Source organism: Oreochromis niloticus, linkage group LG11 (genome assembly GCF_001858045.2).
Source record: "Oreochromis niloticus isolate F11D_XX linkage group LG11, O_niloticus_UMD_NMBU, whole genome shotgun sequence".
NCBI classification, from domain to species: Eukaryota; Metazoa; Chordata; class Actinopteri; order Cichliformes; family Cichlidae; genus Oreochromis; species Oreochromis niloticus.
Window position 1 is genome coordinate 28460421 of NC_031976.2, and position 23677 is coordinate 28484097.

At 36.1% G+C, this 23677-nt stretch overlaps 2 protein-coding genes across 2 annotated transcripts in view; one reads left to right on the top strand and one right to left on the bottom strand.

Annotated features, from left to right (window-relative positions):
* LOC109204113 (sialoadhesin) overlaps positions 1-23677 on the bottom strand; it is a 70268-nt gene that overhangs the window by 12898 nt on the left and 33693 nt on the right. The window contains exon 8 of the mRNA XM_025911183.1: positions 12475-12738. Within this exon, the coding sequence (XP_025766968.1) occupies positions 12475-12738 (264 nt within the window). The remainder of the gene's footprint in view (positions 1-12474; positions 12739-23677) is intronic.
* Positions 19859-21741, top strand: LOC112848132 (uncharacterized). Its single transcript, XM_025911213.1, has 2 exons — positions 19859-20452; positions 20974-21741. The coding sequence occupies exons 1-2, from the start codon at positions 20392-20394 to the stop codon at positions 21525-21527; spliced, it is 615 nt and encodes a 204-aa protein (XP_025766998.1). The 5' UTR covers positions 19859-20391; the 3' UTR covers positions 21528-21741.

A 23677-nucleotide genomic window follows, 5' to 3' on the forward strand; every position in this document is an offset into this window, starting at 1 on the left:
AGATTAGCCTGGGTAAAAGACCAAAAGTTGAGGCACACAACGATGTGCGCTGCTGACAAAGTTTCTGGGCTGCCTTTCCTCAAAACACCCATCCCTCAAGATTCTCTCCATTTAAAGCAATGCATTATCAGGGACTGTAACATCTAGTCCTTTTACTGAATAAGGGAGTCTGAAGTTTACACATGTAAACATCATGGTCATTTTGAAAAATATAGATACATAAATGTTCAGCCAGAAAAAAAGAGACTATATAACAGCATACAGTGTTGATTTCACAAAGCTTAAACATTAAATGATGAAAGAGAAGAAAGAGGAAGGTGTGAGCCTAAAGCAGTTATTGCATTTATTAAAATATTCTTCATTATTGTTTCTGATTTCTGAAAAATTCTACTAAAGACAGTGAATTCATGTCTTGAAAGCCTCAAAATTTGTGAAAAATGAATCCTCTCACGTTTGTCCAGACAAACTTTTTTATTCTTTTTTATTACTTTTTCTCCAAACATCAAAAATATGACAATTCATCTAAATATCTGTGAATCAAAGAACTACAGAAAATCACATCATATTTTCCTAAAACCTTGAAATTTGTGCCATAGTGAAAATATGATAACTTACATTATTTCATGATGTTTGTCGAGCAGTCAGTTCTTTGGATGTGAGGTTTTTAAAGAAGTGTTCAACAAAAATGTAAAATGAGGAACTAACACAAAAGATACAGTGAGTGTGAAACTGACCAGAAGTAACTGTAAATACTGCCACCTTTTTTCTTACCACCATCTCTGCAACAGAGAACATGCTGTAAACATTTGTATTCACTCACATTATTAACTTGTATTTGGTTTTGGGCTTTTTTGGGGGGGGATGACTAAATGCCTGAAGTGACCAGAGTGATGATTTCTTCTTTAAATAAGAGAAAAATTGTATTTTATTGTATTGAATCTTTATTTTGAACATGTTAAAAATACAACCACATAGAAATAATTAAAACAAACTATTTCAGCAAATAAAAATTCTGTTATGTATATAGTAATGTTGACAAAAACTGAACTCATTTATCACTCCAGCGACATTTGAAACTGTTCTTCATGGATTTTGTGGTAATAACACAAATCGACGCTAGGAGGCAGTGTTTTCACATCTGAGTACTGACTCATTCATTTTCCTTTGCTTTTTTAAAAAAAAAAAAAATTTTAATAACAGCAAAAATGCTTAAAAAATATTACTTCAGACTCTCACTCGAATCACTTTGCAGCTGTTGTGTTTTTATTCTGTGACTTTGTGAATTTATTGTTTCACGATCTTTAGTTAACAAACCTGCAGAGGATTTGGAGTCCTTACACAGTCAGATATTATATCTTCAAAATATTTATGAAATCTGTTGGTCATTGTGTTTCATTAACCAAATGCCCCTTATGCTGTTTAATTGTGTTAATAAACGACTCGTGCTGAAATGATCCGTAGATTATTCGGAAACACGTCAGCTGCTCTCGCCGGAGATTTGCTCTTCTTACACCGTCAGTTATTAATTTTACTGCTTGTATTTGATCATATACAGTGTTGGTTGATCCATGACGAGCACCATTCATGCAATCTATGTGACTGCTGCTGTACTGTGAAAGGGACATCATGGGCTTTGTGTTGATATCACATTTGCAGGGGCTGGGCTAACAGAGGAGGTGGACTTTCTTTTCAAAATTATGAAACTGCAGCGTCAACATTTTATGGCCACATCAGACGTTAACTGATCCCCCCTCAGATATTATCATTCTGTCGCTTAAACTAATAGCGTCTTTAATTTGAGAGACTTCGTATTTGAAAATATGAGACCTCATATTTTCAACCAGTGTCCATACTTCAGGAAGCAGAGGGTAGGTTTTGGCAGAAAGGATTTTACTCCACACTGTATAAGGGGAGTCAGTCTTACAACTGTCAGGGGAGGAGGTGGAGGAGGGGCAGATATCAGAGCAGGAAGTTGAAACCTTAGTTGCAAAAGAGACAGTTTGACAGCAGCTAGTGTCCATATTAAGAACTGTTTAATTCACTCTGACAATTTCAGGCATTATGATATCTAGAAGGGGAAATAAGAACTTTTTCAGTAGAATTCACACACAAACACACACCAGCTAAAAGTTTGGTTTCTTCTCTTATTCTGTGGATATATATAATTAACAATACATATACTAAACATACTACTATGCATGTTTACTCATGGAAAACATTTAACATGGTATAAAATAAAAACTGTTGACCAGTTCAATTTATTCATTTGTTGTGGTAATATTGGTGGTACAAGGTTCAGCTGTGCATGAATGGCATTCAGGTGACAGGACATCTTACTCTAAACCAGTGGCTCCCAAAGTGTGCGTGGGGGGGGGGCGCCCCCTGAGGGTGAAACAGAGCCATTGCAGGGGGGGATGAATAAAAACAACAAAAGAATGCTTGGACACTGCAAGCATAATGGACAGGTTTTTGACAGGGCTCCCACACAAACGCAAAGCAGAAGATGAAGCATCGCAATACTTCCAAAACAACTTTCTTCCAAGCCAAAGACTAGAAAACATGATGAAGCATATTTTGCCTTTGGCTTCACCTGCACAACGGCGGTACCAAGGTAGGTATCCCCGACAAGGTATCCCCAACGGAATGTTTTTCCCTGCGTTGGGAGCACAGCCTGGGCTGTCACAGATAAACAGTTTCCCACATTCTTGATTTTTAGTTTACAAACACTTCTTATAATGAAATTTTGGTGATGTTAACTCTATGCAGTAAAGTTACAGTGGGATACAAATAATATCAGGCTGATCCTGCCACAATTTGTATCCCCCGGTTCAAATCACAGACAAACAGTATCCTACAGTTGTTTATATTTTTAAACTCATTTTGCACAGAGAGACATTTTTAAAAAATGTATTGATAACAGTGTTGAATATTCTTACACAGTAAAAAAAAACAAACAAACAAACAAAAAACAACTATATGTAAAATAATTAAACCATAAAGATGGTTTGTTTAGTGGTTTATTTTATTGTAACTTGTAATGTAATGCGGTTTGTTTATTTGTTTAATTGTTTACAAAAGTTTTAGGTGTGAAATAAACTTCAATGGAGTTTGAAAAACAAAATATGGGTGTGTGTGGTGTAGTTGGGGATGTGTTTGTGCGGGGGGGGGGGGCACTAATATGTGGCAGGTCTCACAAGGCATCTTAACTATTCAAGGTCTTTCTCTTAAACACAGAAAAGAGCAGCTGGGTAGATTATTAATGTCTCTATTTCTTAAACACTCTTGTCAAAAGATTATGTAACCTACTGATAAACATGTCCCTGCCCCAGCCTTTTCACATCAAATTCAAAATGAACATACTATCAAAAAATAAAACAAAGAAAAACTCTATGACCTGTTAAGTTAATATAAATTTGCATTATCAGAAAACAGGATTATAGTCAGTATCAAAGCTTTAAGAAGAATTTTTTACAGGTTTTGCTCAATCCAAACCACTAAATTGAGCAGGTCCAGCACCCTTTAAAAAACTGATATATAAGCGCTCAGTGGCTATTAAATGCATTTCAATAAAGAAAAGTGTGACTGATAATTATTTATCTAGAAACTCAAAATTTAAAAAACATTAGATAGATAGATAGATAGATAGATAGTTAGATAGATCGATCGATCGATTGTTGTGGCTTCACATTATTTTGATAAAGTGTGTCCAGTCCCAATGAGAGCCCCCCCCATCAGCTCTGCACCAGGTATTGTTTTCTACTGCTGGTTGGGCATTACTGCTGCAGGTCAGAGTCACTTTTTGGTTTTCTGATATTGGACCAGAGGGGCTGACGGAAATTCATACATCTTTGGGTGAATCTAAAAATGAGTATTATGATAATTTGTTAAATGTAATATTATGTAAATCACACATCACAGCTCCTTTTGCACTTTAACGGAACTATTAATAGATCATCATATTACAGACCACAAAGCCAAATGTCAAAAGTAAAACTTTTCTGCAATTCTACCTTCTTGTTCGAGCTTTAGAGGGAATCTGAAAGCTCCGACAAGCTCATGTGTTAAATTAGAAACATGATAATGTGAGAAAATGTTATAATAGGATGTAAATGAAAAACTGCTGTTTAAAATAAAAACGACTGTGCAACATGATTCACTAAATGTAGTTTTGTTTTATTGTCAGTATTTGAGACATCCTGAAGTAAAAAACAGAGCAAATAAAAGAAAGACATAAATCGTTAAATCACCATTAATTTCAAACTTTAAAAGCTTTCATTATATTTTATGAAACCCAAAGACGTTTTTATGGCATACTAATAAAATAATTGTAAATGACTAATCATTTTATGTCTAATTTAAACCAAGTCAAGAACAGTAAATCATTACGATTTCAGTTTAGAAGAAAAAAAATAAACTCACATGAAATATCAGGAGTTAAACTTGTTTCAGCAGTGACATCAGGGCTACCATCTTGTTTCCTGTAGACAGCAGTGCAGCAGATTTTATTTCCATGATGGAGGTGAGAAGCAGTGAAATTCATAACAGAAGTCTTGACTTTTGTTTTGTCCTGATTCCCCTGCAGTGTCTCCTGACTCTGACCCAGGTTAGGGGTCCATGTCAGAGCTGGAGGATGAGACCAACATGGAGCTGGAGCAGAGCACGTCAGACTCACTGAGGTTCCCTCCTTCACCTCCAGTGTGGATGGAGTCAGAGTCGGTGAGGGAGGATCATCTGGTGGGAAGACATATTCTGATCAGCAGTTCCTTTCAGGTTTGATATGCTTTGTAAAATCAAGTGAAGTCAGAATGAAGCTAAAGCAGCTCCACGGGTGTCATTTGGTCATAAATTGTCTGTATATGAATATAAAAACTTACCTATGAATGAAACATCTACACCAGTTTGTGAAAATCTGTATTTCAGTGCATTATTACACTCCAGTCTGATGTAATATTTACTTCTTTGAAGCAGATTTGTATTAATGAAAGTTGTGGTGCAGTCTTTCTTTATTAAGTCTCCTGTCATGTCTTTAGTTGGCTTTAGTTTTGCATTATGACTGTTAAATGAAGGTGAATCATTCCAATATGCTTTGCATGAATCATCTAAGTTATTTTCAAATCTGCTCTCTACATCAAAGGAGCAGGGGATGGTCACACAGGATCCTCTCAAGACATTTATATTCTTTGGCATTTTGATGTTGAACGTTCCACACAGAGCACCTGAAACACAACACAATGATAAAAAAAACAACAACAACAACAAAAACCCAAACAGTTTTATATCTTCCTTCTTCCTATAGATTTATCACGTTACAGTGACTCAGTATTAAATTGAGATACTAATACAAAACACTTTTACTGTTAAATATCTCATAAATAAAAAAAGCCTTGGTGATGAATGTGCTTTACTGCACATTTCATCTTGAATAGTGATGTCAGATAAGCACATGTTGAGTTCCTCTCACTCACCCTTCAGCAGAGAACTAACAAGAAGAATAGTCAGAGTCCCAGCCATCTTTGTTGCAGGGAGTCTGAAGTTTACAAAAGAAACAATTTACATGATTATTTGTAAACTATTATCAAGGAAACGCTGTTAAGATGCAAGGTCACGTAAAGTCAAATTACCATAACTACTGGTACTTATAGTAATTTTGAAAAATACAGATACATAAATGTTCAGCTTACAAAATATCTGTATATAACAATGTACAGGGCTGATTTCACAAAGTTTAAACATTTAATGAGGAAAGAGAAGAAAGAGGAAGGTGTGAGCCTAAAGCAGTTATGCAATTTATAAAAATATTCTTCAACACTTAAACATAATTCATGTTTCTGATTTCTACAAAAGACAAAAGAAATTGAATTTATCTCTTGAATTTATTTATATGAGTGTGTGTGCAACAGGGCTTTCTCTGCCTTTCTGGAGGGCTTATATTTCACTAAAAACTAAAATGCATATCCACATAATTATGGATTATTATTATTATAATGATATTATGAAAAAAACACTGTATTTAAAAAAATACACTAAGAAACAGAATATATTAGATTTATATTTCAAACATGACAAAATGTTGATTTTACAGCAGCATAATTATTGTATCTCTACAGTTTAAACATTAAATAAGCTTTCTGCCTCCGCAGAGTGAATAGTCAAACAAAATGAATCCTCATAAATACACTATTTTATATTGATTACTTCATTTTTTTAATTTTAATTACTTCAAATAAATAATAAGGGAAGTATTCTGGATCAGCACCATGATGCGAACTTGCGTCCACAGTATTTACAGTGTTCTGGAAAAATGTCACTATATGTGCATGTGTATGAGTGTGTGTGTGTGTGTGTGTGTGTTTGTTTTATGTGTATAGATTTCTTTTAAAATTATTACTCATGATATAATATTGTCCAGACATGCCCCGTAAAGACACGAGGAGGAAAAGTGACTAAAAAGGAGTTGTGTGAGGCAGTAGATCCGTCAGCAGCTAGATTAAAAAGAGCACAGTTAACAATAACACATGTACCACTTGTTACATTCCAGAGGTATTCCAGTATAAAAACAATAATAAACACACCACCTGTAATGTTTCAGTTCAATAACATTTTTTCTGTTATTACTTTATTATAGATTAGGTGCAAGAGTTTTTAAGTGTGGATCATTAAATAATAGATTAATGCAATAGTGAAGTGTGCCTTGTTATTAGATGGACAACAAGTGGAGAGTGATAGATGAGATGAGGAGATGGAAGAGAGGCAAAGAGTGATTCATAGGCAGAACCTAGTCTGTTTCTCACAGTTTTGTTGCCTTATGGTTCCAAGCGCTGTCGTCAATCTTTGCGTTTTATTATTATCTCATAACACTTGTTTAATCAGCTACCATCTCTCCTATGCAGTTTTTACAGTCTACAGTCTCAGATCAACACAGCCCTGCCCTCCAGCACTATCAGCAGCAGAAGCAGCAGCAACTCCTCAACAGCAACATTGTACCCAATCAGGTAAAACATAGGCTACATTTGCTTTGCATTGTCCTCACCTGATGACAGTGATATACTATGATGCGATTCTATATTAGATTCTTGATGATGAGGGTTGTTGTTCTTCGGCCTGGTTCTATGTGCTCCTTTTTAACTTTGAGCCCCCTTGCCTTGCCCTGTGACAATTTATCTAAATGTCTGTGAATCAAAGAACTACAGAAAATCACATCATATTTTCCTAAAGCCTTAATATTTGTACCATAGTGAAAATATGATAACTTACATTTTTATGATGTTTGTTGAGCAGTCAGTTCTTTGGATGTGAGGGTTTTAAAGAGGTGTTCAACAAAAATGTAAAATCAGGAGCTAACACAAAAGCCACAATGAGTGTGAAAATGACCAGAAGTCACTGTAAACACCACCACCTTTTTTCTTACCACCATCTCTGCAACAGAGAACGTGTTGTAAACATTTCTATTCACTCCACATTAATAACTAGTATTTGGTTTTATTACAGAGATTAAATGCCTGAAGTGACCAGAGTGGTGTTTTCGTCTTTAAATAAGAGAATAAGAGAGAAGAATTAAAACAAATTATTTCAGCAAATAAATGTTCTGTTATATTAACACTGATACCAATAATGTTGAAAAAAACTGTACTCAGTTCATCACTTTTCACACTGTCCTTCATGGATTTGGTGGTAATAACACAAGTTGACACTAGGGGGCAGTGTTTTCATCTCTGAGTACTGACGCATTCATTTTCATTTGCTTTTTTAAAATTTTAATAACAGTAAAAATGCTTAAAAAATATTATTTCAGACTCTCACTCGAATCACTTTGCAGCTGTTGTGTTTTTTTTTCTGTGACTTTGTGAATTTATTGTTTCATGATCTTTAGCTAACAAACCTGCGGAGGATTTGGAGTCCTTAAACAGTCAGATATTCATTTTATAGCTTCAAAATATTTATAAAGTCTGTTGGTCATTGTGTTTTATTAACCAAATGCCCTTCATGCTGTTCATTTGTGTTAATTAACGACTCGTGCTGAAATGATCCGTAGATTATACGGAAATTCGTCAGCTGCTCTCGCCAGAGATTTGCTCTTCTTACACTGTCAGTTATTAATTTTGCTGCTTGGAATTCATCATATGTTAACCAGGTAGCGGACGTGCTATTTAAAGCTTTATTTGTACAACAGCTCTAAATGTACATTTGGTGCTAGATCGGGTGTCTTCTCCCACTGTCCGCTCATAAGTTTCGCGGCTTGAAATGACTGAAACTATGAATGAGATGATGAGAGGATGATACAGCTCAGAAGAGCATTTATTCCACTCTGTTGATCTCCTTTACAGGACACTGCACTGCACTGCACTGTGGTCAGTCTTGTTCCAACTCACAAGGTGATGAGCTGGAAATAAATAAAAAGCAAGACATAACAAAAATTAGAGCAAGAACCTCTGTGATTGACCTAAATATAAAACTTTATTTGTGTGAACAATGTTGCTACTTCCCTGCAGCATGAAGCATGCATTCTGAGTAATTATGGATTTTGCTTAACAGCCTTAACAAGCGCCTTTTCAGCAGATCTTTTTAAATCACATAATGATTTTAAACACATATCTTAAATGTTTTTGTTATCATTTAACTTAAAGCACAAAAAAAAGACACAGCAAACATGACAGCTATATTTGTAGCAGTTACCTCTAAAAAGTTTTTATATCTATTGCATAGCACTCTTTTTATGAAAATTTACTTGGGCGTATTCACACTCTACTTCCTTCCTCACAGTTCTAGACTCCACTTCATCATACAGGCCTCCCATCTCTAGTGCATTGCTCACAAAGTTTCTGTTAAACCCGTCCACCATACACTTCTCCTCTTCCAAATAAGAACTGCCTCGAGGATTCATGTCCACAGTCTTATTTTTATTTATTTTTTTGCTCTTCGGCTTCCAGTTCACATTAGAGTAGACTCCATCAGGGCTGTCCACCTTCTTCTCTGAGTTTTCACTTCCACCTTCTATATTGTTTGGTCCAGAGTTTTGCTCGTAGGTGCTGCTTGGCTCAGTGATGATTGGAGAATGGACAGCGTCTGCGTCTCCCAGCTCATCAGTATTTGCATAAATGCCCTCTTCATTTGTGTTTGGTTTCTACAGTTGCATACAAAATATCAGTATTAGCAATAATGTACACCACCCTGTTCAATTACAGAAGTATTCAACCTTGAAAAAAGCTTTAAAAAGAAAGTCATAGTACCTCATTTCCTTCTTCAGTTAGAGCCTGACTTGTAGCAGCTGGGGTATTTTCTTCTGTTAACTGACCTTTAGGTTTACAGGGATTATTCTGAGCTCTGAAAAGTAAAACAGAACATGTGTTAAGGATGGGAATTGCTAAGAAATTAGCAGTCCCCATTCCTTGTTCCTTATCTGATATCTCTTATCGATTGTCATTGGCTTCTCAGGGGCTCCGCCTTGAGAGTCAACACCAACGCGAAGAAGCAATAATGTTACATTCTTGAAATTAACTGCACGCTCTGTGGTCAAATGTTTGTGCATGTTGGAGGTATTACCCATCTTTGATATGATCAGCTTTGGGGTCATTACTCAAAAAAGGTATTATATTACCCATATTACACAGACCACTTTTCTAAAGTACTACTTGTTACTACTTGTCGACGATACAGATCAGATACCAATACTTTGTATAAAAACTTCATGTGTTTGGAAAATAAAAATAAGAAGTAGTTTATTTCAAATTATACCATCAGGCATCAGACTATTGTTCTTATTGCTTAATTAAGACGAATTATCATACTAGTAATAAAAAAAACCTGAAAAGTCAATTCCTACATTTTAAAGTATTCAATTAACAATCAAAAACAAATGTGACTGATTGAAAACAATAATAAAACTGAGAGACATTTTAAAGACACGTTAATATCTATCTGTATGAAATATTTTGAGGTTGTATTATTATTGGAAGATGAAGTCATCTAAATGATTGATCCCAATAATATAGTTACTTTCCACCATGTTTCTTTTAATAATAAACTACAAATTGACCCCAAATTATAAAATTATCAATATTTTAATAAGAGAATCGATTCAAGAACATAAATATCTGGCATCGGAGGATACAGTAGTACTTGCATAACTTTAGAATGAAGTATAACAGAACTGACAAGCATGCGAAGTAAAACTTGGTACTTCTGTTTCTCCAGTTGTCGACCTACCTGAGAAAAAACAGCAGAACACACAGTATTACAGGCAGTAACACTGCAAGAATGGAGAGGATGACTGGATACAGAACAGAATCTAAAAGACAAAAATAAAGATAAAAATATCCTGTATAGAGAACTCAGATTGGTTAGTTGTTTCTTGTATGTATGACATACAATTTGATATACAGTTTGACAATTTTAAAGAAAAAGGAGGAAAAATGGCTAAGATAAATAAGTATATCAGTATAGCCACAATATATATTTTATTTATTGCGTTTATTTGTCACCTTGTTGTTAAACAGCAATGCTTTACTATACTGATTTATTTATTGTATTATGAAGCGTATGTTTAAATTTAATGTGGAATATCTGTAATCACTCATCTTCCTGCTTTTCTGAGTCTTTTCTGGCTGCTAGTCTGTTCTTTTCATCTCTTCCACCCAAACTGTTAAATGCAAAGCTGACATCATTGCTCTTCTCTAATCATCTTCTTGCCAGCCTTCTCTGAGAGAATCAAGACTGATTGGCCATTCTGCATACTTTTAGTCTTCTGTCATTCTGCCTTTCAGACTCTCATTCTTATCCACCTCCAGCCCATCTCCACCTCACCCTGGTCGCTCAGAGCCCAAGTCAAGACTCCGTCTTCATCTTCACCAGCATCAGCGCCCAGACTCTGGTCCTACTTCCTGTCGCTGCTAGGGTTACGTTCTGCTATGCAGGGTCACTGGAGTCTTAACTTCTGTATCTTAATAAATCATGTTTAATTCTTTCAAATTATGTCTTCTTATTAAAACATAATGCTCGTTTTTTAATAGTTAAAAATTAGGATCAGTTTACTTGTCTCGTGTACATAATAACTACAAAATTAGGTTTTATCATACATTGGAGTGTGACTGCAGTCTTCTGTGGAGTGGTGTATTATGGGTTATTTGAAGCATTGAAAGTGTTGAAAGAAAGGGAGAGAGGAGTCAGTCAAAGTCAAAATTTGCAAAAATTACTGATAAGATGTACTAACAATTTTTTTAAAAAGATGTGAATAAAGATGTTCATGACTCAAAGAAATTAACATTCTTATGTGTGTTCTGACAATCACACTTTAAAGCTGTAAATCTGTTATTTTTGTGTTTCTGGCAAGTTGTTTTGTTATATTTGAGGACAGTGTGGTTGAGATATTATGATCATCTGTACATATGGTAGATCCCAGTAAATGTCAAACAAAGGATAAAACGTGAGTATTAAGTGACAATGGTGTTTATATTATTAGATACTATATTATATTCAAAAATCTCATTTTCGTGTCCATTTTTATTTTTCAATACCGAACTATCATAAAACACATAATTACATATAGAAATAATAATCTTTTTCTATTTCTTAAAAAAAATCTCATTTTCAGTGTTACAGAAAAATGTCTGTCTGCTTATGAAGACTTTAATGTTCAAACTGGTTCCTGTTCCAATTAAAGTACCAGGTGTAGTTTTCTACTGGTGGTTTGGCATTACTGCTGCAGGTCAGACTCACATTGCTGTTCTCTGGTACTGGACCAGTGGGACTGACTGAAACTGTGATGTTTTTATTCTGCTCAGTATTTCTCCATGTTTTCCTTCTCTGCATTTCGTTCCTATAGTGTTGTGTCTGATTTTACCTTGTTTGTTATTGTTACTAACTTATTCTTAGTAATTGTGTAGTGCTTTTTGGTTTACTTGACTCTTCTTCATTAATTGTCTTGAATCTTTGTGGGAGCCTCTGACCCTCCTGTGTTTCATTACCTGTTTACATTTTGTGCATATAGTGTTTTGTCCTTTGCTGCAGTCTGTTCACGTTTGTTGTGTCCATCCCAGGTGTGCTTTTGCCAGTTTTTAAGATTACCCATTTCTTGACATTTATGGACATTTATGACAAGTTGTTTTTCTCGGCTTTTCTCTTTCTAAAGACCCTGCCCATTTCCAGTAAAAAAAATAAATAAATCTTCTATCTTTATCTTTATCAACTGATTTATTGATGGAAGCTTTACCGCCATTTGATGAGGTTTGATTTTTTTTTAGTTCTTCTTCCTATGTGCCTAATATTGTGCCTGTCAGAAATCCCTACATTTATTAACCAATACTTAAATTACCTACTTGTAATGTGATTATTGTCAGTCTCAGAATTTGACTCTACGCCAAAGATCAGTTGCAGATTTTAGTTTCACTACAATAATTCACGTATTGCACATCCTTCAATCCTATTAATGGAATTCTAGTTGGGATATGTAAAGAGTAAATATGGAAAATTAATACATACATTGAAAATCTATTTGTAGGTTTCTTGATCGTTCACATCCAAGTGCATTTGTAGCCTTGCAGAAAAATGAACTTTTGACTTTTGAAACAGTAACAATAAAAGACTGTCCAGTCCCAATGAGAGCCTCCTGGTCTCCATCAGCTCTGTACCAGGTGTAGTTCCTCACTGCTGGGTTGGCATTACTGCTGCAGGTCAGAGTCACATTGCTGTTCTCTGGTACTGGACCAGAGGGACTGACTGAAACTGTGATGTTTTTAGGTGAATCTGAAATATGATAATGAAAACTTGCACTGAAATGTTAAGACAATTTTATATACAGAAAAAGTGTGAATATCTGGGATGTGATCAGTTGGATCTGACATATCTTGTTAAGAATATCACTCTCCAACTTGTAATGCCATTTTCTTCCTCTAAGAACTGGTAAAAAGCAAACAATTTCAAGTTTCATCTTAAATTGTGTAAAAACTGTGAAAATGAGTGAAAGTGACAAGTTGTTTTTCTTCATCTAAAACGTTTGAATACCCTTCTGGTTTTCAGTAAAAACTGTTACTTTGTCTTTGTGATTGTCTCTGTTTTTACTTTTGTTAAAAGTCTTTTGTCTGAGAACAAATGAAGCAATCTAAAAGGGAATTTGTTTAACGCAACATTATACACGGAGAAACTACAGCTGTGTTTGCACTCTTAATATAACAATTCTTTGTACAGTGACATTAAAAAGTCAAAGCTGGTGGTTTCTGCAATTCTGTTTTCCTCTATGAGAATTAAGAGTGAACCTAAATGCTTATAGAAGCTCGTGTTTTCCTGAAAAACAAAATGTGTTAAATCTACATGGTGTACCATAAGGGAAAAAAACTATATTTAAAATGAATACTCTCACATGTGCCACTGTAAATGTATTTTTTGTAACCCTAAGTCAGTATTAGAGAGTTCCTGAGAAAGTAAAAGAGTTAGGTAAGTAATTGTATGTATTACTAGACATTTTATATCATATACATTAACAAAAGGAAAACCAATGGTTCGCAGAAATCATCAAGACAATCATACTTCAGTAAAAGTTGTGAAACCAAAAGTGTACGTATCATCAATTCCAAACTTTCAAACGTGACGTTACAAAAGTCAAACCAAATAATTGAAATAATTACATGGTTGCCTGATTAATTTATGTCTTATTTAAACCAGGTCAAACACTGAGTGGCAGTAACTTTTAATTTTAGAAGAGAACAAATAAACTCACATGAAATATCAGGCGTTAAACTTGTTTCAGCAGTGACATCAGGGCTACCATCTTGTTTCCTGTAGACAGCAGTGCAGGAGATTTTATTTCCATGATGGAGGTGAGAAGCATTGAAATTCATAACAGAAGTCTTGACTTTAGTTTTGTCCTGATGCTCCTGCAGTGTCTCCTGACTCTGACCCCGGTTAGGGATCCATGTCAGAGCTGGAGGATGAGACCAACATGGAGCTGGAGCAGAGCACGTCAGACTCACTGAGGTTCCCTCCTTCACCTCCAGTGTGGATGGAGTCAGAGTTGGTGAGGGAGCAACAGCTGGTGGGAAGACATATTTTGACCAGTCAATAAACAAATGAGCAGCAATTACTCAGGTTTTTATGTGCTGTGTAAAATCCAGTGAATTCAGAAAAAGGCCAGAGCATCTTGACAAGTGTCATTTACTCATAAATTGTCTGTATATGAATATAAAAACTTACCTATGAATGAAACATCTACACCAGCTTGTGAAAAACTGTATTTCAGTGCATTATTACACTCCAGTCTGAAGTAATATTTACTTCTTTGAAGCAGATTTGTATTATTGAAAGTTGTGGAGCAGTCTTTCTTTATTAAGTCTCCTGTCATGTCTTTAGTTGGCTTTAGTTTTGCATTTATACTGGTAAATGAAGGTGAATCACTCCAATATGCTTTACATGTATCATCTAAGTATTTTTCAAATCTGCTCTCTACATCAAAGGAGCAGGGGATGGTCACACAGGATCCTCTCAAGACATTTATATTTGGTGGCATTTTGATGTTGAACGTTTCACACAGTGCACCTGAAACACAACACAGTGTTATTCAAAGAAGAAACAAAAACTGTAGTTTAAAGCAAAAGTTTTTATCTCCACTTTTTTTTTTTTTTGCAAAATCATCACTTTTGCAATGCTTCAGTGTTAAATCCAGACACTAATAAACATTTTTATTGTTAAATTTCTAATAAATCAACAACCTTGTTAGCTTTATACATGTTTCATGTTAACCTATGATATCACAGACAATGATATACTGAAGTGCAAATGTTTTAATTACCAAATGCGTACTAATATTAAGAATGTAAATAATCTTGCACAAAGCAGATGTTGATTTTCTTTCACTCACCCTGCAGCAGAGAACTAATGAGAAGAAAAGTCAGAGTTGCATCCATCTTTGTTGCAAAAAAGTGAAGTTTAAAAGAGTCTGAAGTTTACAATGAAACAATTAACATTATTATCATTAACATGATTATTTGTTAAAGTTTACCAGTGAAAACCTGTTCAGATCTTTTGAAGTATTGTGTTAAAACTCTCACATTACTTGGAGCATGTGCTAGCAGGTGAGATCAAGACAACGGTGCAGTGTTGCCATATAATGTCAGCACTAAGATAAATGTTCAGTTTAAAAAGATCTGATAGTGTAACAACATCCAGTTTTCAGTTAACAAAGTTTAAAACATTAAATGATGGAAGAAAAGAAAGAGAAAGTTATAACCCCAAAGGCAGCTTCAAATACATTTTTTGCATTTTATTAAAGTGTTAATTTTGATGTCAACAATATTTATGTTTCATATATTCTCAGGAGCAGAAATCTTCTGAACATAGTTAATTAAAGTCTTGGAAGTCTTACATCTGAGAAAAAAAAGATAACCCCTCACCTTTTTTTTCAGAGGAACTTTTTGATTCTTTCTTCAGTTTTCCCCACAGTTTGAAATCATGAGGATTAATCTAGTTAACCAAACAACTATAGAAAATCACCATGTTTCATCATTACAATGTTTGTGCCATATTCATGATATAATAACTCACATTCTCATGAGGTCCTTCAAGCAGCCGGTTTCTCAGATGTGAACATTTTTAAGAAGGGCTCAGAAATTTATATAAAATGAGGAACTCACACAAAAGCCACTAAGTGTGAAAATTAGATATGCTTGTTACCAGAAGTTACTGTAAACAGTACCACCTTTTCTGATCATGACCTCTGGAGCATATTTGCACCTCTGAATGTGCTATAAACATCTGTATTCACTTGGGTGGGTGTAGAGTAATTCAGGGGGTAGAGGAGGTCCTCTACTAAGCACAAGGTTGGTTGTATTGAAACTTGGCTGCTCCAGTCTGCATGCAAATACTCTTGGGCAACTAATCCCAAATTGCTGTCCAGGGCATCCATGAGCGTGTCATTGTTAGATAGTAAACACTTAATTTAAAGAACTTAATAGAAAAAAAAGTACTTGGGTGATTTAGGCATGTTGTATAAAGCACGTTGTTAGGAATAAAATTCTTAGATGAAGCTGTTTTTGTGATTTTTATATACACATTGCAATTGTGCTCATTAAGAGTTGGCACTACTTGTAATAAAGGTCAAGAGCATCAGTTCAGCGCTATGATTGAATTGAATTGTTGAGACTGACATGTTGAGTTGCAGAGGGACTTTGCAAACACACATACACATCACAACTAGTTAACGTCAGGGGGATATTTTTCTGGGCCAAGGGAGTCTGAACAGAATGTCCCACACGTAGATGATAAGTAGAAAACAACAGGCTGAGAATTGCTAGCTAATATTAATACAGCAAGGTTAGTGAGGGAGGTGTTTTTCTTTCTCTGTCTTTTTCCAGGAAAAGGAGCAGATGCAAGATGAGATCAGACGAGATCTGACATGGATGAAGTGCAGCAGAAGATCCCGTCTCGAAACGGCAGGACCGGTCGCATCATTTCCCAGAAGAAGAAGTCGTAATAATGCTTATTTTTGTTGTGGTACAAAACTTAATTTAATTTCAGGTAATGTCTCCCACCATGTACTCCTTGTCCAGATAAGAGCTAATAGATGGATTCATGTCCAGAGAGTCGTCCTTGTTTTTCTTTCTCTTGGCCGTCGAGCTCACGTTTGAGTCCACCTTTTTCTCTGAGTTCTGACTTCCTCCTTCTGCATTGTTTGGCCTAGAGCATTGGAGCTGTTTGCATAAAATCACTCTTCTGTTCTGTTTGGTGCCTGAAATTGTATAGATAATTTAATATATAATTAATTAATCTATATAATAATATGTCTCTCTTTATATATATTATATAGTAAAGCGTCTGTATAATTATCTGTAATTATGTAGAGAGTGTACACTTTTCTGTATATTTACAAAAGTATTAAACATTGAAAAAAACCTTGAAAAGAAAGTTAAAGTACCTCATTTCCTTCTCTGATTTGAGGCTGACTCGTAGCAACTGTGTTGTTGTCATCTGTTATTTGACCTTTAGGTTTACAGTTATTCTTTTGAGGCCTAAAAAGTGAAATGGAACATTGGACATATATGGTTAAACAAACAAGCATTGTAGTTTTGCGTCTGGTCACATTTTAGTTCACAGGATGAATTAACAAGAAACAACATGTCATCAGTTCAGTCACCTCTGCAAAGCTGATATGTGATAGATGTAGACTATGAGTACACAGTCATGAAACGTGTATTGATTTCTGATTGGTAAAAGGCCCAAACAAACCCAGTGGTACATGCACAGCATCAAAATGCAGTCTGATAGGTAAATAAAACTTTTTACTTTGTTTCTAACTTGTTTCTCAAGTTGTCTACCTACCTGATAAAAAACAGCAGAACACATATCAGTACTAGCAGTAACACTGTAAGAGTGGAAATGATCACTGGATACAAAACTGCATCTAAAAGACAAAAATAAAAATAATATTCTGTGTAAACAATTCAGCTTGGTTAGTTATTCCTTGTATGTATGATATACAGAAAAAGTTGGACATTTAAACTTTTTTTTTTTTATTTCTGCCCCTGAAGACCACCACTGTAGATCTTAAATCAAATAATTAATATGTTATTGAAGTAAGGACTTCAGGCTTTAAACGAAGTGTAATATTAACTGTCAGAATTACGACAAATTTTAGAGACTCAGAACAAATTGGACTGACAAACTAACAAGTTTAAAAAGAAAAGGGATTGTTTTAAAAACATTGATGAAAATACTTTGCATTCAATACTTGAGTGATTATTTAATTTTAATCCCCTGTGGTTGTGTACAGAGTATAGATCATTATTAAAGAAAAGGGGGTGAGGGTGCTAGACAAGTGTAGAAGAACTTGCCACAGTGTCTCTTAGTGGGCACTGTAGAGTACAGTAATTTTTCTTGGTCTCCACAGCAGTATACATATGAGTTAACCAATTATATTGCACAAAATACAGACCGCGTTGTTCTGCAGAAATTTGTTGGCTGCTGACACAAAATTGTTGACCTGTAGAGCCCAGAGAGTTGAAGGTGCGGCAGAACAGAGTGGAAAGATCCTTCTTATGCAGTTGATTCAGAGTGAAAAAGCTCCTGAGAGCAGTGCTGTTTAGAGTCTCACTGAATATTTCCAATTTGACAGGTAGCTCACTCAAGTACCACTTTACAATGGGAGAAGGGTTTCCTACAGTCTCACAGGAACAATTGACCTGACTTGCAGTTTTGATACAACCCGATGAGAGCAGGATCTGTGGAGGAACTGTCATTGAAACAAAGAGAGAGAGAAGTCAGTAAAGCCATGGTGAAGTTAAAGTTTACCAAGTGTGTTTGGTGTCTCTGATTTAAGTTGTTGTACAATAGTTGGACAGTGTGGTTGAGGTATTAATATCATCTGTTCATGTTTACAGTATGGTAGATGGCCAGAAACAAAGTGTAAAAGGCGAGTAGCAAGTGACAATGGTGTTTACATTATAACCTACTCTTTCCGGATTATACACAAAAGCTCTTTAATGTGAAAACTGCTGATAAATAAAATCTTTTAACTATATAACTGATAAATACATGAACCTCAACTTGAGTCAGGTTAGAACATCCAACTCCAATCTTATTCTCAGCCTTGCAAACAAATGTCCATCCGTCTCTGAAGGCTTTGATTTTTAAGCAGTGTAAATATTTTTTTTAAATACAAACTGAAACCTAAAAATGACCAGTTGTTTTTCTTGGCCTCTAACTTTCAAATACTCTGTGGGTTTCCATTAAAATCATTTTATTTTGTCCTTTTTCTTTTCATCATTCTGGCTTATTTAAAAGCCTGTTGTCTGAAACAAACTGAAAGATCATTTTTTCAAAATACTATTATGGAAGAGACATCACAGCTTTTTTTTTTCTCTTAATGGAACAACGCATTGCAGACCATAAAATGATAAGAATGAAAAACAATTTTAAAATAAAAGCAGCTGTCTAATGTGACCCACTAAGTTTAGTTTTGTTTTATTCCAAGTCAGTATTAGAGAATTCGTGATGAAGCAAACAATAGAGCTAGCTAATTATCTGTATTAGTAGACATTTTAGATCATGAACTATAACAAAGGAATGATCTTTTCATTTACACAATTAAGGCCATCCTACATTAATGCAATAAAGTGACAGCTTGAAAAGAGAAGTTTCAAATGTATAATTTTAAAGTCCCCGTTATATTTTACAAAGACCAGCGATATTACGATAGCAGAATAACTAAAATAATTACATAACTGACCAATTGTTTTATGTCTAATAATTCAAGCTAAGACAAGTAAGCCAGAAGACAATATATTTAATTTTAGAAGAAAATAAATAAACTCACATGAAATATCAGGAATTAAACTTGTTTCAGCAGTGACATCAGGGCTACCATCTTGTTTCCTGTAGACAGCAGTGCAGGAGATTTTATTTCCATGATGGAGGTGAGAAGCAGTGAAACTCATAACAGAGGTCTTGACTTTAGTTTTGTCCTGATTCTCCTGCAGTGTCTCCTGACTCTGACCCAGGTTAGGGGTCCATGTCAGAGCTGGAGGATGAGACCAACATGGAGCTGGAGCAGAGCACGTCAGTAGTAATATACCTGTAGCTTTTTTTGCCCCCCCCCCCCCCCCCCTCCCCACCCCACACCCCCACACCCCCACCCCTACCCCACACCCCCTCCCCTATCCCCTCCGCGTCCATGTGCGCGCGAACGGACCTTGCGCGTGCATGTGCGCGCGAACGGACTTGCGAGTTCAGAGATCGTATGTTTACATGTGTTTAATAGCGTTTTATTTAATGAAACCATTATGTGTTTTAATTAAACTCTTTTTTAAAGGATTGTATAGGTCTCAGAGTTCTGTTATTTAGACATAGATGATTTAATTTAACTAGTTTAGGGGTATTTTTCTTTAGGGCTCTGAAACACACAGAGGCTAATAGTTTTTAAACAGAAAGTTTTTTCCACCTTCTAAAAACACATATTCACACACAGAGGCTAATAGTTTCAAACAGAATACCACAATCAGCAGGCATTCCTTTAGAAATGGGATTCTTAATTCTGCAACAGCTATACAGAGGGGGGTTACAGTTAGACCCCCTACAGTCAGCAGAAGAGGTCATCCTTATCAAGAGCATCTCAATTGTACTGCCATAGTTTTCAATACAAACAGTCTCCTTTATCTTATGGCAGAGTGCCGGCGGTGCCAGGTCCATCGGTGCCACCATACCTTTTATCATGCCATTACACTTTCTACTGACCATCCTCCAAACAGGCATCACCTTTTGTTTACACCTGAAACCAACCCCAACCCCAAGGGACTGTAATGACACCTCCTAGAGGACTGCTCCAATACATATAAAAACGGTCTCTTTCACCATATGGAACATCAACAGCGCAACCTAAAGAACACCTCTAACTAGCTAACTAAGGAGTGCAGGATGACGTCTGTATCAACCATGACGAGCAGCCTGGACATCGCCCAAGCCACAGAAGCTCTAGGTACGTGTACAGGTGTATGTACCCGATACCCTCATCGTAAAAAGCAACGCTGTAAAAACGTCGTAGATGGGTCTAAATTTAAGTTAGAATAGCAAGGCAGTAATAGGTATGTGTATACCGTTAAATATACCAACGGAGCAGTTATACTTCGCGTAGATTGTGGTGAGGGAGTGTTTGCGCAGACTTGGACAATGTAGTCATCCCAGAGATGCTGTATGTTTCCCAGTGGAACAGTCCAACAGGCCCTGAGCTTTACAGTGCGAGGCTGATCGTTTTAACCGTAGACCCGATGACTTTATTATTCTCAGGGTATGTGATGACAGGGAAAGTTTTATAGCGGCCAGAGGGGTTGAAAACTGGAGGTTAAATCCTTACCCTCTGAGCATAGAAGAGCCGCACTACATGGTTTAAGGATATGGTTTTTATACAGTGGCATAAATGTGTGTGCGTGTGTGTGTGTGTGTGTGTGTGTGTGTCTATGCAACAAAATATAAAATCTTTTTTATTGTTCCCATTTTCAGAGCGAGACATGCAAGCGTGGGACCTCTCAGACTCCCCACCGCCTGCGCTGCTAATCCAGACCCCACCACCTCCTCCCCCCTCTCCTCAGCTGCTGCAGGATCCTACAGGATCGGCTCTGTGTGAGGAAACCATTATCGATATCAAGCTTGCAACCCATCACCTGGTGATGTTGGCATTAAACGCCTTTCTACAGGAAACATGCTATGGATGTCGAACAGCTCAACCCAGTCAGGTGCAACACAGCTGTTTGTTCGAACTGCCCGAGTATTACTTTGACACATACTACGACGATGTGATGCTGAGGCTCAAGACATTCCGATTCATCCCTGCCATTCGCCTGTTTGTACGCTCGTACACAGACGATGGGACTAAAACACAATTCAGCAGAATTGCAGAACACACCATGACTGAACTGAGATCATCACAACATATAGTATGCGCAATTAACGACAATATTGCACAGCTGCTAGAAGCAAGTCGTTATGCCCGTCGTGTTAAACCAGCCATGCTTCGCATGATTGGTAACTATTGGGCTGGGAGACACCTGGTTTAATGTATGTTGTTCAGTATTCATTGTCTGTGTGAATGAAATAAAAAGACATGTCAACACCGACATCTTAGTCATTTGCGGTCGATTTTGCTTATACAATAGAGAAAAGCAACAATACAGAGTGTTTCTCTGCTCCAAGACATCGGTGGGGCCTTTCACACGGTAAGCATGACTGTTATACCCAGCGCATAAATGTCTGTATGTCAGTGCTGATTATTCAAACCCTGTTTAAAATGTGACACATATGTTGTCCGAAAACAAATCCTCTAAATTTGCAAAGTTACTGATTTAAAAATATATTTACGAATTTTTAGTTGCATGACAAACATACGATAGACTCTTGAGTGTATTTATTTATATAGCTGCATTCACAACGGTATAAACGTGCTAAATAAAAGAGGCCCAAGCACCAAAGCACTCTAATGCAAGCCTCTAAACTGTATGTTGATAAGTGCATGAAGTTAACCTCTGCAGTTGAAAACAGTTTGTATCCGCACTCCGAGGGTCTGCTGAATTGTTTTTAATATTGTGCTTTTTTTTCACGAACTGCAGATGATGAATTCCTCTTTATTGGACGTAGTGTCCTTAAGCTATTGTTGCTCATACTTACAGAGTTCCCTAGCTACTTCTTTACTATGTCAGTAAACTTTTTGAAAAGGAAGGCGTTGTAGATTTAAAGAAACATCCTAATTGAAGCAAAGGCAAAAAATCGGAATGAATTTTATGTGACTGTTCATAAAGCCAACAACAAGTGAAAATCCAAAACCGACCCCAATCCTTTGTATTAATGATCTCCCTCTCTCTCTCTCTCTCTCTCTCTCTCTCTGGGTGTGTGTGTGTGTGTGTGTATGTGTGAGTGTGAGTGTGTGTGCCCTCACAGAAGGAAGGACACAGCAGGAGCTTTTTCAAACGCGTTTCCAATCATTTTTACAAGAAGTGTAGCTCATACGATGGTATAAATGTATTATTTGCGATACTTTATAAATATGAAACTCTAAAGATTTTGAGTTCATGCAAATTGTGAAACAAGAATCTAAATATTTGTGTCACAATGATTTCTATAAAAGCATGTTGTTTATGGGGATAATGTAACAAATCTTTTGTGGCCCTATTAATGATCAATGGTGATTGAAGAGGAAGCTTGAACCCAGGCTCCGGACATCTTCATGACAAGCGTCAGCGCAGACATCTACTAATGAGAGAACACTGTGATATGAAGCATCGTTAAAGTGTCACTTCAGTAATGTTTTTAATAGATGTCTTTAAACACTAAACTCTAATTTCTGGGGCTTTATTTTAAGTTTACAGAATATAACATGTGTTAAGACGACGAGTTTTACTTCTCACAGGTCGTGTTATGTGTATCTATTTATCATGTATGCTACTTTGCTCTGTGGACTGTAAAATGTTTCATTGTGTTCATAAAATAAACCAGACTTTCACCGTCTGAATCTTTTACTGTTTTTTCTGCTTTTGTTCACTCCAAGTTTGACAAACCTACAGACATCCAGAGTTAACTCACTAACAATGTGGAGCAGTCTCAGTGTATTTAGCTGCTTTTTCCCTAAACACAACCAACTGAGAGAAACGCTTGTAGTCCTCACTTTGGTCATTTTGAACGTTGAAGGAGATTTGTTCCATAGACACCTTACACTAGTGTTCTATTTAAATTCAGATTACTTTTATAGTTTGCAGTTTCTTTACTAACACATTTGTAGATAAGTTTATTGCTGAACCACACAGCTAGCAGTCTCACTCACTCTCTAGGTTTTGAAGTTTGTGTGTGTGTAATGGTTTAGTCTATCAAACCTTACCTTTTTCTCCCCAGTATCACAACAGTATGACTCCCAAAGTACGGATCAGTAAACAATCAATGATTCTAAAGCCAGAACAGAAAGATACAGTTGGAAGATGCATGATTGCATTTTTATGACGCATAGTAAAACTACCCCCTCTTCTTCTCTGTGTTGTTGTTGTTCTCGTGTGTGTGTGTGTGTGTGTGTGTGTGTGTGTGTGCCTTAGAAGTCAAATAATACATTAGCCACACTTAAAAAACAAAAACAACTGAATTTCATTTAGAACTGAGATTCTAAGTTGTAAGCAGAAATCTTATGCTCAGCCACAAACATGTTTCCCCACTTTCACAATGCTGA

Excerpts from the sequence above, each read along its gene's own strand:
- LOC112848132 (XM_025911213.1), top strand. The coding sequence starts at position 20,392 with ATGACGTCTGTATCAACCATGACGAGCAGCCTGGACATCGCCCAAGCC. Across the intron at positions 20,453-20,973 it reads CCAAGCCACAGAAGCTCTAG|AGCGAGACATGCAAGCGTGG; the intron begins GTACGTGTACAG and ends TCCCATTTTCAG.